The sequence below is a fragment of the Phascolarctos cinereus genome, unplaced genomic scaffold (genome assembly GCF_003287225.1).
Source record: "Phascolarctos cinereus isolate Bilbo 61053 unplaced genomic scaffold, phaCin_HiC Scaffold_726;HRSCAF=1367, whole genome shotgun sequence".
Taxonomy (NCBI): Eukaryota; Metazoa; Chordata; class Mammalia; order Diprotodontia; family Phascolarctidae; genus Phascolarctos; species Phascolarctos cinereus.
In genome coordinates, this window is record NW_027556098.1 from 312,713,985 (window position 1) to 312,733,644 (window position 19,660).

Below are 19,660 nucleotides of genomic sequence, written 5' to 3' on the forward strand. Positions count from 1 at the left end.
CCAGGCCTGGAGTCAAGAAGACCTGAGTTCAAATTCAGCCTCAGATACTTACCGGCTGTGTGACCTTAGCCAAGTCACTTAACCTGCTTGCCTCAGGTTCCTCATCTATAAAATAATCTGGAAAAGAAAATGGCAAACCACTCCAGTATCTTTGCCAAGAAAACCCCAAATGAGGTTACAAAGAGTTGGACACAACTGAAAAACAACTGAACAACACAAGGTCACATAGCTAGTAAGTAGTAATCAATCAATAAATAAACCTTTATTAAGCATCCATTATGTACCAGGCACTACGCTAAGTGCTAGGGATACAAAAAGAGGCAAAAGACAGTCCCTGCCCTCAAGAAGCTTATAATCTAATGGGAGGGACAACATGCAAGCAAATATATACAAAACAAGCTCTACAAAGGATAAATAGGAAATAATTAACAGCCGGAAGGAACCTCTGAGATTCCTCCCCATGTACACTGTACATATCATGTATGTACATAGCATTGGGTACTGTGCTAAGTACTTCACAAATATCTCATTTGAGCCTCACTAACAACTCTGCAAGGTAGGTGCTACGATTATCTCCATTTTACAGATGAGGAAACTGTGACATGCCCATAGCCACAGAGTTAGTAACTATCTGAGGCAGGATTCCAACTCCGGTCCAGCCCTCTACCTCTTCAGACACAGGGTCACCAACCTAATTCAGACCCCTTATCACCTCTCATCTTTCATTCCTGGCCTAGCCTCTTTGCTTCCAGACTTGAACATCTTCCCAAGCTGCTACAATAATTAAGCTTCCTAAGTCACAGACCAGACTGTGACATTCCCAGCCTCAAAACTCTTCAGTGGCTCCTCCTGTCCATGCAATAAAACACAAGGAACTTGGCTCACCATTCTAGAACCTCCACCGTTCTTACCGTTCTTTACAGCCTTATTTCACTGTCCTTCCTAGCATGAACTATACATTCTAGCCAAATTCCTTTTGTTCCCTAAGCGGATCCTGCACTCTCCCCATCCCATGTGTTCATACCTGGACTACACCCAATTCTCTGCCTTTTAAAATGCTTCTCTTCCTTTTAAGATCCAGAACAGATGCCACCTCCTCCACGAAGCCTTCCTAGATCTCTGACCCCTACATACAAATGACCTGTTCTTCCTCCTTCATGCTTCTCAAGTCAGTCTTCAAACCCAGATTTCCTGACTCCAAGCCCCATCAACCAGCAAAGTGCTATACATGAAGTAAATATGTAATAAATATTTGCTTAATTCAAGTGGAAATCACTTCCCTCTCCAGGCCTTAGCTTCTCCATTTCTAAAATGGAGATAGTTTCTACCTGCTCTGCCTACCTTTCAGGGAACACTGGGGAAAAAAATTCAACAACTCTTTATTAAGCACCTACTGTGTACAAGGAATTTTGCTCAGTTCTGAGAATATAAAGAGCTTTTTTCCCCTTAAAAACCCTTCACAGCCCCTGCCCTCAAGGAGCTTACTGTCAAATAAGAAAGATATGCCTTCACACATGTATAGGTATAGTCACAGTCTATGTGTGTTATAGGGTTAGAATAGCTCCCATTTCTCTGGTGCTTTGAGGTTGACAAAGTCCTTTCCTTGCAATCTTGTGAGGTGATTAGTGAGAAAATTATTAGTCCCTTTTTATAAAGGAAGACACTGAGAATCAGAGAAATGCAATGACTTGCTCAGGGTCACAGAGCTGGTCAGTATCAGAATTGCCAGTGGCCTGATCCCAAATCCAGAACTCCGCCCACTCTACCACATTCCCTGCAGGAATCCACAGTGATGACAAGGAGCCTTGAGGGATGACACATTGAGTCAGGGACAGAAGCTAGAAAGAGATGGAAAAGAGGAGAGGATCTGCCCCCATCTGGAGAAGCCAAGAGGGCCAGTCCATCCTCAGGCAGCACACACGCTCCCCAGTGGCCCATGGAGAACTTGGCAAGCAGCCCTCCCATTCTTCCAGCCCTGCTGATGTCTGTAGTTCGGCTGTTGTCTCCTCTTTCTTCGCCTGCCCAAGCAGCCAAATGGGGGAAAGGAAGTTCCTTGGGGTCAGTCATGGGCCACTGTGGGTAAAGGGGCAGCATCTCCCTCCCCTCTGTAAGACTAGGGACCCTCAGAGGTTAGAACTAAGGAGCCCTACTCAGTCTCAGCACTCTCTGAGAATAGTCAGGGACCCCATCTCCTCTATCAGACTGGGGGCTTCCTCAGGAAAGGGGCTGTCTCCCCAGTCACATCCTGATTAAGGGTAAAAGCCAGTGTCCCACAGATTGGGGTGTCTCAAGGACAGGGGCTATGGCTTCTTCCTCCTCTCCAGGTTTCCCCAAGGACAGAAGCTGCATCTGCTTCCTCAGACACTGCACTTCCTAAGTGCAAGGGACTGCCTCCCTCTCAGATCAGGGGCTACTTAGGGACAAGGTGTTATGCCTCCCCTTCAGTTCCTAAGCCCCCTTGGGCCCCTCTCCTTGGAAAAAGCTTCTCTCGGTCTCTCCCCACCTCTCCATCCCTTTACCGTCTGGCATCTCTAACGATCTGTCTCCACTGCTGCTTGTTACTTTTTTTTAATAACTAAAAATTGACGTTAACAGAGCCCATGGCTTCAGCTGCCTCTAGGCAGTCATGTTTAGAACCACAGAATATTAGAATCTTAGGGCATCAGAGCTGGAAGGGGCTGAACAGACCATCAACCAAATCCTTTTGTCAAAAAAGGAGAAATTAAGTCCCAGAGGGTGGGGGTGGGGAGAGACTTGGCCACAGTCGCATAGCAAATCAGCAGCAGAGACTGAGACCAGAACACAGGTCTCCTAACTCCAGCCTAGGGATTTCTGTCCTAGAGCTTCTGCTTTGATGGGTTTCTTTAAATGTTGGAACAGCAGTTGGGGGTGGGAGAAGGGGAGGGATGGGACTTGTGGCATTGGAAACCTGGCAGCTGCCTTACAGACAGAGACACAGACACAAGCAGAGTCAGACAGACAAAGACCAACAGATATGGAGCAACAGACATGTATGCAGAGAAAGAGGCAAGGACAGACACAAGCAGAGATGGACAGACAAAACAAACAGATACGGACAGATGGACAGAGACACAGACACAAGCTGAGACAGACAGGCAAAAATCAATAGACACAGATGGACAGACGTAGGTACAGAGAGACAGACAGGACAAGGGCAAAGAGACAGAGATAGAGAAACAGAAACAGGTGGACAAAAACAGGCTGAGATAGAAACAAAGAGCCCGATGGACAGACAGACAACTAGAGACAGGCAGACAGAGGCAAGAAGGCAGAAAAAGACAGATGGCAAAGAGAGACAGACAGAGAAAGAGATAAGCAGAGACCAAGAGAGAAGAGACAGATCAACAGACTGGCAGAGAGACAGATGGATAGGGATGAGCAGAGAGGAAAAGACAGACAGGAACCAGGAAAGACAAACAGACAGACATTGAAACAGAGAGAGTAGATAGAAAGAGAAAATCAGAACAGAAGGAGGTAAATGGAGGGACAGACAAGGGGGGAAAGAGATATAGAGATGGAGAGAAGCAACATGGAGACAGAGACAAAGAAACAGATAAAAAGAAAAATAGAAACACAGACAGAAAAGGGGACAAGGAAAAACAAAGGCAAAACCAGTCCTTTCTCTAAAGGGGTCTGTGGAGAGTTGAGGAGGGTAGGTGAGATGAAGGGGACCCTGGGACACATCATAGGCACTGACACCAGTTGAGAGAGAAAGCTGGCAGGGCTGGAGGGGCCAGCATGGAGCAAGTCCCCAGCTGTGGCCAGGGAGCTGTTTCCTGCCTGTGAGCCCTGAGCCAGAGGGTCATTAATAATCCTTTCCACACCACAGGCAGCTGGGATCTGAGCCAGGGAGGCAGTGTTGTACAAAAGGGAACAGTCAGAGCTGCCGGGCCAGAGACCTGGGTTCAAATTCTGGGTCCACCTTGGACTGACTGAGTGACTCTGGGTCAATTCCTTCCATTCTCTGGCCCCCCACATGGTTGTCATCATTCAGTCATTTCAGTCATGTCTAATTCTTTGGGACCCCATTTGGGGTTTTCTTGGCAGAGATACTGGAGTGGTTTGCCATTTCCTTCTACAGCTCATTTTACAGATGAGGAAACTGAGGCAAACAGGATTAAGTGACTTGCCCAGGGTCACACAGTTAGGAAGTGTCTGAGGCCAGATTTGAACTCAGGAAGAGCAGTCTTCCTGACTCCAGGCCTGGCGCTCTATCCACTGCCCAGGACCTTCTCATTACCATCTTTCAAATGGAGATGACCTTCCTTGCCCCAGATACCCCACAGGACAGGCAGTAGAACTTCACCAGAGAATGGATAAGGAAGCCTTTCGGACAATGGCTCTGTAGAACAGCGGCCCCTGAGGCAAGTCAATAAGTATTTATTCATCACTTACTATAGGAATCAGACAGCAGTCTTTCAGAGAAGTGCTCTTCAGTCACCTGCATCCAGGAGGTACCTGCTTTGGTATGTTGGCCCCAATTTACCCAACACACTAGCCCCAAGCCAGATGTGCCACTTAGTTTCTGTGTCCTCCTCTATCTTCCTCTAGCCCCTTTCCTATCCCTCTCCTCCTTCAGGACCCTGGCCAACCTTCCCCAACCCCAGGAAGCCTTCCTAGATTGTTCTCCCTTCTCCACCCCAACACATGTACATATACCTCATTCCAATCATTCCTCTCTCAACATTTCAGGATTCTATAACTCATTTTATACCAGGCCAAGTGGCCTTTCTAGCCACTGTTGCTTTAGTTCCTAGGATTTTGACCTGTCTTTCCAATCCCCAGGTTGGAAGCTCAAGGATAATAAAGCCCTTTTCCTTTTGTATCACCTCATGAGGCAGCCAAGCCCGAGGATGACACTTCAGGAACAGGGAAGGAAGAAAGGAATAATACTAAGTGATTTACAAATATTCATTATCTCATTTGATTCTCACAACTCTGGGAGGTAAGTGTTACTATTATCCTCATTTTATAGTTGATGCAAACAAGGTTAAGTGGCTTGCCCAGGGCCACACAACTAGTCTGAGGCTGGATTTGAACTCAGGCCTTCCTGACTTCAGACCCAGCAAATTACCCACTGAGCCACCAGGTGCCTCTACAGATTCCAGACCTGTGATTTCATTAGTATAGGCAGATCCCAAGTGAGGAGACTCCTTCCACCAATGTAGATCAACAGATTCCCAACTACCACCTAGGACTTGTCCAGGTTCATATAGCATGCATGTGTAAGTGGTAAGACTTGAACTCACATCTTCCTGGCTTCAAGGCTAGCTCTCTATCCACTACCATACTGCCTCTCTGAACCTACAGAGGAGCTTACTAAATTGTTATCAACTTTACTTAATATCCTGCCTTTAATAACAAAACCACTTAATTCCTTCCAACCTGCTAAGGAAATATTGAGCCAGACAGACAGCAGGCTTAGAGAGAGCGAAGAGAGATGAGAAAGTGGGGAGTGATGGAGGGAGGGACAAGACAGAAACAGAAAAGGAAGAGGACAGAGAGGGGGAGACAAAAGGGGAGGAAAAGAAGGAGATAGATGGGGAGAAACATGGAGACAAGAAGGAAGATGGGCAGAAGGAAGGTGGAAGGATGGGAGAGAAGAAGCCATACACAAAGGGAGAAAAAGGTGACAGAAGAGGAAAACAGACACAGAGAGGCAGAGAGATGCCTGGCACACAGTGGGCATTTAATAAATGCTTGTTGATTTGACCTGAGAGAGAGGACAGAGGAGAGACAGGGAAACAGAAAAGAGCAGATCAAAAATTACTCTGCTCTGCTTAGCTTGATACTCTGCATTAGTCTGGGGTGATGTTGAGCAGGAAATGGGAAGGAGACATGGGGCATCTTAGCTCCCTCTAACTCAGATCTCCATTACAGAATATTTTTCTTCTACTCTCTTCCATTCCCTTCTTCTCTCCTCTCCCCCCTCACCTCTTCTCTCTTCCATCTTCCTCTTCCTCCATCCCCAGAAGTAAAGAGATGCTCCCTTTATCTCCCATGTCCTTTCCTCTTCCCCTCTCTCATTTCTTCCTCTCCTCTTCCTCCTTACCTCCTTACCTCCTTTTTCTCCCCCTCATCTGCTCCTTTCCCTTTCCCCTTCATCTCCTCATCTTTCCCCTTCCTCATCATTTTCTCATCTCCTTTTTTTTCTGCCCCCTTTCTCCTCATCTCCTCCTGTCACCACCCCCCCCATTCAATAAACTACAGTGGCTCCATATCACCTCCAGAATCAAATATAAAATCCTCTGTTTGATGTTCAAAGCCTTTAATAACCCTGACCCCTCTTATCTTCCAGCGTTATTACACCTCCCCACCCCACACCCCTTTGAGACACTGACAATAGCTTCCTTGCCATTTTTTAACAAGACACTCCATCTTCTGATGCCCTGCATTTTAACTGGCTGTCCCTCAAGCCTGGAATTCATTTCTTCATCAGTCTCCTAGCTTTCCTGGTTTTCTTCAAATTTCAGCTTAAAGCCCACCTTCTGCAAGAAGCCTTTTCCAGTCCTCCTTAATCCTAGTGTCTTCCCTCTGCAATTACCCCCAATTTATCCTGTATATATCTTGTTTGTACATAGATAGCTGTTTACATGTTATCTGCCTCATCAGACTGTGAGCTCCCTAAGAATAGGGATTAGTTTTTGCCTTTATTTATAACACCAGAGTTTAGCACAGTGCCTGGCACATAGTAGGTGATCAAAAATGCTTGTTGGTTAGCCCCTTCTCATCTCTCTTTCCTCTTTCCCTTTAATCTTCTTATTTCCTTCTTTTCCCTTCCCCCTTCTCAGCTCCCACTTTCTCCCTGCTCCTCTTTCCCCTTTCTCCTGGATTCTCATTATTATTCAGTCGTTTCAGTCACATCCAACTCTTCATGACCCCATTTGGAGTTTTCTTGGCAAAGACACTGGAATGGTTTGTCATTTCCTTCTCTAGTTGATTTTTGATGAGGAATTGAGGCAAACAGGGTTAAATGACTTGCCCAGGGTCATACAGCTAATATGTGTCTGAGGTCACATCTGAACTCAGGTCCTCCTGACTCGAAGCCAGCACTCTATCCACTTCATGGATTCTCACCTCCCCCCCTTTTTTTTCCATCTATCTCCTCTCCTACTTGCCTATTCTGTCACTCCTTTCCTCATACTCTTCCGCTTCCCTGTCCCATTTCTTCATATATTCCTTCACCCTCCCATCCCCCTCCTCTCCTTTTCCTGTCCTTCTTCTCTCTCCCTTCTTCCTTTTACTCCTCCACTCCTTCCACTTTCTCTGATCTTCCTTTTTCCCCCTACAACCCACCACCCCAGGCCTTTACCCCACCACCACCACCCACCTCTGTCCTTGCCAGCATCTCAGATCTGAAAAGAGGAAAATGACAGAGCTCTCTTTTCAAAGCTGAAGGAAACAAAATCCTCCTTCCTTTCGGTCCTACCCCCCCCATCATTGTGTTCCCTAAGGGGAAAGGAAAGGAGAGATATAAGGAAAAAGGGGAGAGGGGGAGGGAGAGAGAGAGAGAGAGAGATTTGGAGAAAGTAAAGTCATTTAGAAGTACTGCAGAAGAAGAAATAAAGAAAAGGTTGTTGTGATCATTAGTCTGGACCAAGATTTGGACCTAGTTTCATATCAATACTCTGCCACAAACTTCCAACGGGACCTTAGGCAAGACATTTCCCTCTCTGAACCTCAGTTTCCTCATTTGAAAAAAGTGGCTAATATTTGTATTGCCTATCTGAGGAAAGTGCTTGTGAACAGTCTAGAGACGGGAGCCCTTGACTAGAGTTGATGTGTCCTTCTCTCCTCTTGGGGCTGGGGAAGGGGAGAGTGGACTCCCAAGGATGAGACTCGTTGAGTGGGAGAGAACATGTACCAGGGAGCTCCCAAAGGCTTGGGAAATGGTTGCAGCCCTAAATTCATAGGCTCTGCCTTCAGACTGACCTCAGGTAGAGGCACTGAAGCCACAGGGCAGAGAGGGATAGCAGTTCAGATAAGATCACAGCAGGTAGTTGACCAAGTTTTCTCTCCTCAGTGTCCTAGTAGAATTTCTCCCTGTCTCCCGTTGTTTTTCATTTCTCCTTGTCTTCACACTTCTTCATACATACCACCCTAACATACATACTCATGTTAACATACAACTCACATAAACTATTGATACATCACACTCACCCCACCCAGAGCCAGAAGCATCTAATGGACCGTAAATTCCCAACATACCCATTTTGGGGACAAAGTATCCAACTAATAACATGAACACAAAATATATGATTGCATATAGAGCCATATGTGCATATATACCTTCTACATGATCAGAACACATCTACAATATAAACTACCAAAGGGGATACACACAGGACTCCTCCCAAAAAAAAATCCCCCTCCCCAGCAACATATAAAATAAATAACAAACACGAAACATATACTCATACATAGTTGTATATCGAAACTCACAATCCAAAATGCAATGATATAACAAAGCCTAGCCCTTAACTGCCACAACACCTCATTCTCATTCTGTGTGTGTGTGTGTCTATCTATTTATCTATTTCTATCTCCCCCCCATCATACACTGCCACACATACATGATACACGCACCAGTACTCAAATACCAACACACTCACAAACCCTACCCAGACTTTGGACATTCAGTCCCCTCAAGTGGATATTGTGACCCCACACACATACACACAAATAGGCATGCAAGCCATGTTCCCTCTAGGGCATTCATAGATTATAGGACCATAGATTTAAAGCAGGAAAGAACCTTAAAGATATAAAGTCCAACCCCCACATTTTATAAATGAGGAAACTGAAGTGAAGTGATTTGCCCAAGGTCACAAGATTTGAACCAAAGGTTCTCCAAATCCAGCGACCTTTCAATTATACCCATGCTGCCTCTCAAATCCATACCCAACCACCTCTCAAGTCCTACTTGTCCCTAAAGGAAATTGCACAGGGACACAAAACACAGTGTACACCACAAGACAGACAGACAGACACACACACACACACACACACACACACACCCCACATCTTAGTGTGATACCTACCTCCTCATATCAGCACAACACAATACAAATACAACTGAAGGTACTCTATACACACAATACAAAGTATATAAACCCAGACACAGCAACCACCAACACACAATATCCAAGACACACACACACAAACAGCCCATATTCACACCTGGAGATACTCCCTCCAGGTGTCTTCACCTGTCTCTAAAGGTGTTGTCTATCCCCTGGACTATATGGATCCGAATCCTCCCCACCCCCACCATGGGGAAGTCTGATTCTCCCCAGTATCCACTCAGGGAAGAAAGGATTGGGGCAGAGGCCAAACAGAGCCATGGCCACAGGAGAGAGAGATGGAAAGAGGGTGGAGAGGGCAGAGAAATTAGACTGTGTATGGGGCGGGGGGAGAAGACGGAGAGAGGGAGGAGAGGAAAGGAGAGGGAGAGACAGAAGAGAGAGAGAGAAATGGGAGAGGGAGAGAGGGGGAGAGGGGGAGGGGGAGAGAGGGAAGGAGGGAGGGGGAGAGAGAGAGAGAGAGAGAGAGAGAGAGAGAGAGAGAGAGAGAGAGAGAGAGAGAGAGAGAGAGAGAGAGAGAGAGAGAGGATAACAGATGGGGGTAAGACGTGGGAGGGAAGGAGAGAGGCAAAGAGAGAAGAAAGGAGGGTGAGATAGGGAGTGAGACCGATTTAAAGCAAAAGGGCTAGGAGCGTTGGGATCCATGAATTATGGGGCTTTGGAATCAGGAATAAGAGATTTGGGGACGAAAAGGAAGTAAGGACTTCAGGATGGGAAGAGTAGGAGCTCTGGGATAAGGGAGTGATCGGGCGTTTTGAGATCACAGATTTTGGTGCTTTGGGATCTGGGTTTCAGAGGCTCTATGACTCTTTGGGATGAAGGGATTGGGCACTTTAGGGTCAGGGGCTTAAGCACTTGGAAATCGGGCTTTGGGAGCTTTGGGACAGGAGACTAGTGTACTTGGAGGGAATTCAGCTCTTAGGCGCTTGGGTCCCCGAGTCCTACAGAGTCCGGGAGTGCCTCCACCACCCACCGCGGCCACGCACCCCCACCCCGGCCCGCGCCTTCTTTACCTGCAGGGTGTCGGCGCAAGGCTGCTGCTGCGGCTGTGACGGCGGCGGCTCCTCGTCCGGCTTCAGGAAGACCTGCTGGCCCCGCCTGAGGAATTGGACAACGGCAATGAGGATGTGCTGCAGCACCAGGACCATACTTGCAACCGCCCACCTGCCCGCGAGCCAGCCTGGCCAGCGCTCCGCTCCCTCCGCTGGCCGAGCTCTCCCCGGCCCCACCAGCTGCGCTCCTCCCTGTGGGGCCCGCCCCAGGCTCCGCCTTCCCCAGGCCGGCCCCGCCCCTCCCCGCCTCCCCGAGCCTTCCCACCCCCTCCTCACCAGGCTAAGCTGCTGACTTGCTCACACCCACCCCGGGAAAGTGCATCCCCCTCTCTGGCGGCTTCTCCCCAGCTCCAGAGGCGCTCGCGCCCTCCTGACAAGATTCCATACCCCTCTGCTGCCTCAACCCGGCTTGCGCCCCCCCAGGAGAGTTCCATTTCACTCCTGCCTCCCTCACCCTACCACGTCTTCCCCAGTTTCGCGCAGCGCAACGTTCCGAACGTGGCCCGAGACTGCTAGTGCGGTTGGAGGGCTCGATAGGCCCGGGACAGGCCGCGTGAAGCCCCGGCAGTAGCCAGGTCTCGGGATGGACGTTGGAAATCCGAGACACCAGCCCCCTCCCCGGAGTCCGCCCCTACACCACCCCCTGGGGCCAAGCCCTAGGCAGTGGGGAAGGAAGGGCCCAAGTGAAAGAAAGCAGTACCATTAAGCACCTGGTGTGTGTAGGGCTACAAAGTTTAGAGAAGTCCCCCAACCCCAGTCCTGTTCCGGTAAAGCTTACAGAAACAATCTGATAAGGAGCTATCTATACCTGTCGGGGCCTTGCCCTTTGGGGACCCTGGAAAGCAGGCCCAAGGAGGCCTAGTAAGTTGCCCAAGGTCATACAGCATAAAAATCCAATCCACGGAGTTCACAAACACAGGGACTCCTGGCTTCTTGCCCTCCCCATGACAACACTGGGAAAGAGGTAGAATCAGGGATACGCTGGAGCCACCTAGAACCCAGCAAGTAGACTGTTAAATTTTCAATATGAGCATTTACACCTTGAAAATCAGCAAAGGCCACAAAGCAAGACCTGATGTATTGTTTTGTTGATTGTCTAGGCTTAAGAAAGTGTTGGAGATTAAACTTGAAAGTATGTCTAGCAACTTCCCCTGAGGGCAGTTTAAGTATTTATCTGCACACTCTGGGGAGAACTAAAGAATCAAAGCATGAGCTGTCAGGGCTCTTGGCCATCTTCAAGTCCAAATCTTTGTTGTGCAGATGAGGAAACTGAGACCCAAAGTGGGAAAGGGACCTACCTGTTCCAAGCCACAAAGAGAGGCTGGAGATAAGCATGAAATAGGACTGGTGAACCCCGGCTCCCAGTGCAGAATTCTTCGTGTTATACCATATTGTATTGAGGGGGAGGGCATTGATTAGAAGGGAGAAGTAAGTGGAATGGCTTCTAAGGCACAAAAAAGTGAAGGCAATTAGGACAGGAAGACAGAGAGCTTACAGATTCAACTAGCAATGGGACCAAGAAGCTGAAAGCTTCCTCTAACCGAATTTCAGCTCCCATAATTCGCCTCTGCCCCCTGCTGTCCCTATTGAATCACACAACCAGGTTGTATTTGTAGCCAGGGAGAACAGAAGTCACTTGGAAGGGTCCCAAGTGGGTCCAAACCCTCAGGGGTCATTAGATCCATATGCCTGGGCAAGACTCTACTCCATCTCTGAGGAAGGTCTCTTGGGTCATGTCTATTCCAATGACTCCCAAGACTTGATTCAGTGCTCTTGACTCTAGGCAGGAGCTCACCAGATTCCCAGCACATGTAGGTGAACCAACAGGCTTTCTCATCTGACATCAGCCCTTCCAGCAAGGTTGCTTAACCCAGTTTTTTATGGATTCAGGGCTCCACTCAACCCCCATATCTGTACCATAGTGTTCTTCCCCCTGACTTGCTCGTCACACAGAAAGCAGTAGATAAATCTTTGTTATATTGCGTTGTATCTTGTCTCCGTTACTAGACTTTTTGAGGGTAGCAATCATTTTAAACATAAATTCCATAGTTCTTAGCATGGGCCATATACTTCATGAGCATTTTACTAACTGGCCAGAATGATTGCTAAGATTTACTAAGGATGAATGTAAAGTCTTACACTTGGATGCAAAAAAAAAAAAATCAACTTCACAAATAACAGCATAGGTGAACAGTAATTTTTTTATGAAAAAATATAGAGGTCTTAGTGAACCAACCATTCAATATGACTGAGCAGCACATACACCCCCACCACCACCAAAACAAAAACAAACAAAAAAAACCCTAATGAAATCTTAGACAACACAAGCATTCGGTGTCCAGAATGAAAGAGACAATAGACCCACTGTCCTCTGCCCTGGTCAGGCTATATCTGGACTATTGCGTCCAACTCAGGGAAGGAACTAAAGGAGAATACACATTTCTTTAGCGCTTATATACTAAGCACTTTACAAATATGAATCTCATTTTATCCTCACAACATCCCTGCAAGCTGTCATTAGCCCCATTTTAACAGATAGGGAAACTGAGGCAGAGAAATTTGGGGTGGGGTTTTTTGTTTGTTTGTTTGTTTTGTTTTAGTAAGATAGCTAGTAAGAGTCTGATGCTGGATTTGAACTTGGTCTTCCTGACTTCAGACCCAGGGCTCTATCTACCTCTCTATCTAGCTGCCTCGGCTGTCATTTGGGTGTTTCAAATGCTGAAAACAGGAGTGGGGATGGAGGAAAAGAAAGGGCAGTGATAGATATCCCCATGGATTTAAAGGGATGTCATATGGAGGAAGGATCATACTTGTTCTTCGTGGCCCCAGAGGGCAGAACTAGAAGCCATGAATAGGGTGAATGATGGAGAGGCGGCTGAGGTTCAGTACAAGGGAAAGCTTCGTCTCAGTCATAGCTGTCTCGGTGTGGAATGGGCTGCCTCAGGGGACGGTGAGTGAGCCTCCACTGGAGGTCTTCGTGCACAGTCTGGGATATTGTTCAAGTTCAAGTGAAGGTCCCTTCCAGCTCTGAGATTCAGCAATGGATCCTCCTACCCTCCCACCCCCTCACTCTGGGTGCTCATGAATATGCCCCAGTTTCCTGCTCTGCTCCTCAGATATTTCAGAAATTGAGCTCTACTTTATTCCCCCTACTCCTTCCAGGGATAAGAGTCCTTCCTCTGAGCCCCAAGCCCTTCCACATACCACCAGTCCTCCCCCAGTGTCCACCTTTCAGGACCTCGCTGGAAGTAGAGGCTACATGATGCCATAGTGGAAAGAGTCATAGAGTCAGGAAAGCTGAATTTGAATCCTGCTTGAGAATCTTACTAGTTGTGGGACCATGGGCAAGACATTTTACTCCATTAGAGCCTCAGTTTGCTTATCTGTAAAATGGCAATAATGATACTTGCACTACTCATCTTACAGGGCTGTTAAGAAGAAAGTGTTCTGCAAACCTTAAGAGGCTACAAAAATGTGAGTTGTTACCAACTATTAAATGTGAGCCATGGTAAATAGCATCTTCCACTCTCTGGACCTCAGTTTCCTCTTTTGTAAAGTGTACTACCAAATGGGAGGTATTACTGTGATTGGCACCCAAAGCTATCCTCTGTATGACAGCTTCCTGTGTGCCTGTCAGAACTTCAATCTCCTGACATAACACCACCACCATTCCTATTCACTCCTCCTTCAGATCCCCCTTATGCAAACACTTGCCTACTAAAACCTGAGATTCCCCTGATGCTGTGTTCCATTACTCTGCTAGGACCTTCCACCATCTGCCAACAGAATCCATTAATGCCATGCTTCCACCCCCCTATCAAGACACCCCTACGATGCCCTTGTTTGTTCTGCTGTTATTCTGTTGGTGTTGCCCACCAGCAGGAACTTCAGATAATTAGAACACAACCAAAACCCACCTAATGCCAACTGCTTACCTGCCAGGACCTCAGACTGAATCTCCATCCACCTGCTGGAATAGCCCCTACTTCTCCATACCCCTACCCCCATCCCAGGCACCTCTACTGTTGACTATAGCATTTAGGACAGCAAAGCTGGAAGGGACCTTAGAGTTATCTAATCCAATCCCCTCACTAGGATCACACATAGAACAGTTGCTCTAGAATAAGAATAGAATCTTAAGAGTTCATCTAAGCCCAGAGTCCTTAATTTGGGGGTCCAAAGACCCACCAAGAGGTCCATGGGTTGATTTCAGGAGGTCTATAAACTTGGATTGGGGGAATAATACATTTTTATTTTCACTCACTTCTAACTGAAATTTGGCAGTTCCTTCAGTTATGAATTTTTTTTTACAAATTTTTGATAAAGTTCACCAGACTGCCAAAGGGGTCTCTGACACGCAAAATGAGTAAGAACTACTGATCTAAGCCAAATTCCTTATTTCACAAAGAAAGAAACTGGGACTTATATAGTAGAAAGAACATTTTCAAGATGAGCACCAGAGCCCAAGTTCCCTGCCTCCAAATCCAGAGTGGTTTCCACCACACTACCCTAGATAAGTAAGAAAGTTTAAGGCAAGAAAGAGAAAGTGATTGACATGCCCAAGGTCACACCCCAAGCCAGTCAACAGCAGAGTCAGAGCCTCTTCAAACTCATTCTAGAATTAGATTATAGGTCTAGAGCTGGAAGGAAGCTTAGCATTTGCCTAGTCCAAACCCCTCATTTTGTGGAGGAGGAAACTGAGGCTCAGAGAAATTAAGTGATGCCCACAGGCAGTAAGTGGCAGAGCCAAGATTCCATGGACTCCTTATCTAGCGCTCATACCCTAATGCCCTAATGCCTCCCAATCCATGCCTTTCTGTTACATCAGGATTTGTCCATTTCCTCGTTGCATTCCTCTAGAGGGACCACCCATGCATCTCTTGAACACGTCCTGATCACCTGCCTTGTCCCTCCCTGTGGTCTGGTCTCCTAGTCCAACTATTCTCTGACTGTCCCCACCCACAGCCAGCTGGGCCTCGGTGATGTCAGACCACCCCTTTAAGTGTGTCTGACACCCAGGGCTGGCCCTCAGGGATGACTCAATACTAAGAGGCTGGTTGGACTCCTGAAGCTGGATTTATAGAGACTGAGTCATCAGGAGAGGGCATTGCAGTGCATGGGGGCTGGACTGTATGAGCAAGAACATGAATGGTGAGCCCTCGACCCTCGGGAACCTTCACTTTTCCTGTCTGTGACATGCAAAGAAGCCTCCTGTGCCCCTGGGATTCATAAAGGGCAGATCCCAGATAGGAGAGCTTTGGGGCAAAGAAGATCAGTGGGAAAGGCCTGGCAAAAGCTCCTGAAATGATTGTAAGAACGTTAATGAAAAGAACATTAAAACCAAGCAAATGCTATGTATAGGAGTTGTCCTGACCAATCCTGGCCCAGGCAAGATGAGGAAAAGCATCTCTCCCCTTTCTTTGCAGAGGCAGGGAACGTTGGGTATGGAATATTGCAAACACTGTCAGAGGTGCTTGACATATACCCCAAACAATAAGTATCGATACTATTTTAATTTTAAAAATAAAATAAAGAACTCCTTTGCAGTCACGAGGTCTCATGAGGGAAGGAGACAGACTGACACCCTTGAGCACACAAGAGTATATTCTTTCAGGGAAGAGGCTGAAGAGACCCTGGGAAAGAGATCACCAAGGGCTAGAGGTGCTAAATTCTCTGCCTTTAACCCAGCATACCCTGGGGCCAGCCCAACTGACCTGAAGAGTAAAGGAATGCCCCTAGTCAACACCAGATATTAAGCCCAATGTGGAATGTCCTCAGCGCTGTGGGGGCAGACAGAATGAAGAGACAGCCCCTGCCTTTGAGGCAGCTAAGTAGTCAAGAGGATAGAGTCCTGGAGTCAGGAAGACCTGAGTTCAAATCCAGTTTCAGACACTTACTAGTTTTGTGACTTGGGCAAGTCATTTAATCTCTGTCTGCCTTAGTTTCTCCAACTGTAAAATGAGAAGCATAATAGCACCTACCTCCCAGGGTTGTTGTAAGGATCAAATGAGATAATATTTGTAAAGTGCTTACATAATTCCTCGAACATAGTGGGTGCCTAATAAATCCTTGCTTCCTCCTTTCCCTGTGTACTCTGATGGGAAAGGATGTTCTAAGGCAAGTCCGTTCCCTTTCTCTGGGTCTCAGCTTTCTCACTGTTGAGCTAAGACTCAACATTTGGTTCTAAGGTTCTATGTTCTAAGGTCCCTCCCAGCTCTGATAGTCTATGTTCTAACCCAGAACTCATCCAGCTCTGATATTCTGTTTTCTAAGGTCCCTCCCAGATCTGATATTCTTTGTCTAGAGATATTGCAATTGAAGAGATGTGCCATTGGGAGGCAGTTGGGGGAATAGAGGGGGTGATTACTGAGCTGGAAGGAAAGTCTCTGCTATGCCCTGGGGCCTGTCCAGACTTGATAGAGCCTGGGGGGAGGAATTGCTCACCAGCCAGCCTTCCCAAGAGACTATTCCTGTCATTTCAAGGAGTCTGAGTCAGTTATTCCAGGTCCCCTGGAATTGGGGGCAAAGGGGCTGGTAGTTGACTCAGCAAAGTATAGGGCAAGGCACCAGAATAAACAGAAGATGTGACTCCTGCCTTGGTCTGAAGGGAAGACATGGCCTCTGCCTTCCCAGAGCCCATATCTAGTGAAGAAAGCATGATCTCTGCTCTGGGGGAGCCCCTACTCTGAAATTGGAGATATGGCCCCTGTGTTAGAGAAGGGCTCAATCTGAGGGGGTTCCTGCCCTGGGGGAGACCCAAGCCTGGGAAGAGAGTGGTAGTTTCTTAGGGGAGAGATTCATTGAGCTATTGACTATCTATCCCTTGCTAAAAAAAAAAAAAAATTTAAATAAAAAACAGTTAGCAATGACTAAGGTGGCCAGAACTAGGTTGGGTTAATCAGGAAAGTCCTTACGTAGAAAATGTAGATTGGTCAATATTTGGGAAGAGAGGAGGGATATGCCTCACAGGGACATGGGCATCAGAGGGATATAGAATCTTCCTATAGCATCCCTCATTGGGTGGTTAAAACCCAACCATTTCCTATAATGTTTTATCCAATACTCCACCTTTATCCTAATCTAGCTGGGCTCCTTCCCACTCCCTGATCCTCCATGCTAGGTTATATTACCCTTTACAGTTTGGAAAGCTCTTTCCTCATAATAACCCTGTGAGGAGGGTGGTACCAGCATTATCATCCCCATTTTCAGGTGGGAAGAGTGAGACTCAGGAGAAATTATGTGCCTTACCCAAGGTCACATAGCTAGCTACCAAGAGCCAGAGGCAGGATTTGTAGAGGTCTTCCAACTCCAAAATAAGGCATTCTTTCCAGTCTATCCTGCCCATACCCAAGCTTCTCCTCTGCACCTGAGCCTGTCCCTCATCTTCATCATCTTTTAAAGCCCAGCTCAAATCCTGCCTCCTCCAGCAAACCTCTTCCCCCACTTTCCCCAACCTCAGCCCACAGGGATCTCTATCCCTCCTTGGAGCCCCCACTACTTTTACATGACACGCTGCAAGATTGAATTTCTCTGGTCCTGTTCTCTGATCACTTTCAATGAATCTCCTTCCCCCTGACATCTGGGCCTAAATGTCCTCCTCCTATCAGAAGCATAGGTCAAAGTCTGAAAAGGCTCCCTTTATTTTACAGGAGAAGAAACTAAGATCCGGGGAGGACAAGAGACTTGCCCAGGATCACAAATTGAGACACTGATAGAGCCAGCATTAGAAGCCAGGTCTTTTCCTCTTCCTCCTCCTTCTTCCACATTGTGGCCAAGCTGGGCCAACAGTAAATACTTGATACACACTTGTTGATGAATTGATTTAAGTGGTTCAGCGGCAGAGGCAGCCCCTGCAGGGCTGGGAGATGCAGAATTCCGTCTCTAAGGCGCTGTCTCCATGGCAGCCAGGTGCTGCAAGTCCAGCGTCCTAGCAACAGGAGGGGCAGGAGATGCAGTATCCAGAGCTTCCTGGGCAGGGCCAGGGTAAGGGCCAATAGGCAGGAGAAGGAATGAAGGGGAAGGGTGTGACCAGCCAACAGGGCTCTAGACATATTCCCCAGAGTTGATCAGCAGCAGCTGGACAGCTGTTACAGTTAATCCAGGGGGGAAAAAATTGGAGATAGGCCCCAAGGGGAAATGCAGACTGAGAGAGTGAGAGACAAAGAGGGACAGAATGACAAGGCGAAAGACAGCAACTGAACAAGAGAAAGACAGAGATAAGACAGAGAACAGACGCTGAGAGAAGAGGGAGATACATAGGACAGAGACTTCAGACTGACCGTGAAAGAAAAGACTAAGAGAGACAGAGACAGAGTGAGAGAACACCAGAGACTGAGTGTGATAGGAACAGAGATTGAGAAACAAAAAAGAGTCAGTGAGAGATGGATGGAGACTAAGACACAGAGACACAAAAAAACCCAAAGCATAACATAAATAAAGACACAACATGATAAAGACAGAAATATGGAGAGAGCAGAAGAAACAGAGGAAGCCACAGAGAAATATCAGACACAAAAAGTCAAAGCCTCAGACTGAAAAAGACAGGACAGGCAGGAAGATCCAGAGAACGACAAGCTAAGGGCTGAGACCCACAAGGATAGTCGGGAGGGCGGGTGAGTCGCAGCTGGAGATGGATGGCTATGTGATAGCAGCAGTATAGGGCCAGAGGGATAGCAGCAAGGAGGCAGCTGATATAGGAGCAGATGATGGGATGATAGAGAGGTAGGGAAGGAGGAAGGCAAGCTCTGAGAAGCTGATGACAGGGAAAGACCAGACAATGGAGAGATGGAGGTATCTCGGGAGCAGCTTAGGCTGCAGGTTTAAGCCGCAACCTGGAAGTAAGAAGATTAGGTCCTAGTCCAGGTGCCTTGTGTGACTTTGGGTCTTACTCTGATGCCTCAGTCTTCCCATCCATGATATGGGAAGATTCAGTACTGCCCCATCATAACCTCCCAACAAGAGATCTTACAGCATCAGAGCTGGGAACAATCTTAGAACATAGAACATGGGATGTAAGAGCTGAGAGAGACCACAGAGATCATTTAGTCCAACACCCTCATTCTACAGACAAGGAAACTGAGACCCAGAGAAAAGTGACTTATACAGAGCTTTATATATGTCCCTCAGTACTCAGGATCTCTCTCTGTCCTTTCTCTGTATCTTCTGTGTATGAAGGGGGAGAAACTGGAGACAAGGAGGCTGTTAAGGAAGCCACTCTAATCATCTGGAGAAACTAAGGTCTGAGCTCAAGAGAAAGCCATGGAGATGGAGAGAAGAGGATGGATGCAGAGACTTTGGGGCAGTAGAAAGGACAGAATTTCAGGACTGACTGGATGTAAGGATAGGGAAAGGAGTCAGAAATAGCACTGAAAGTCAGGGAAGTCCATGGGGCTAGTGACAGAGATAAGTGTATCAGAATAGAGATAGATTTAGAGGGAGAAGATGAACTGTGTAAGGGATAGAGAGACATCATGAGATGGATGGGAGGATAGTGGATCTACCAGG

At 47.2% G+C, this 19,660-nt stretch overlaps 1 protein-coding gene across 2 annotated transcripts in view; it reads right to left on the reverse strand.

Annotated features, from left to right (window-relative positions):
- PDE2A (phosphodiesterase 2A) overlaps nt 1-19,660 on the reverse strand; it is a 170,488-nt gene that overhangs the window by 107,624 nt on the left and 43,204 nt on the right. For both annotated transcript variants that reach the window (XM_020989647.2, XM_020989648.2), the window contains exon 2: nt 10,118-10,202. In XM_020989647.2, coding sequence (XP_020845306.1) covers nt 10,118-10,202 — 85 coding nt within the window. The remainder of the gene's footprint in view (nt 1-10,117; nt 10,203-19,660) is intronic.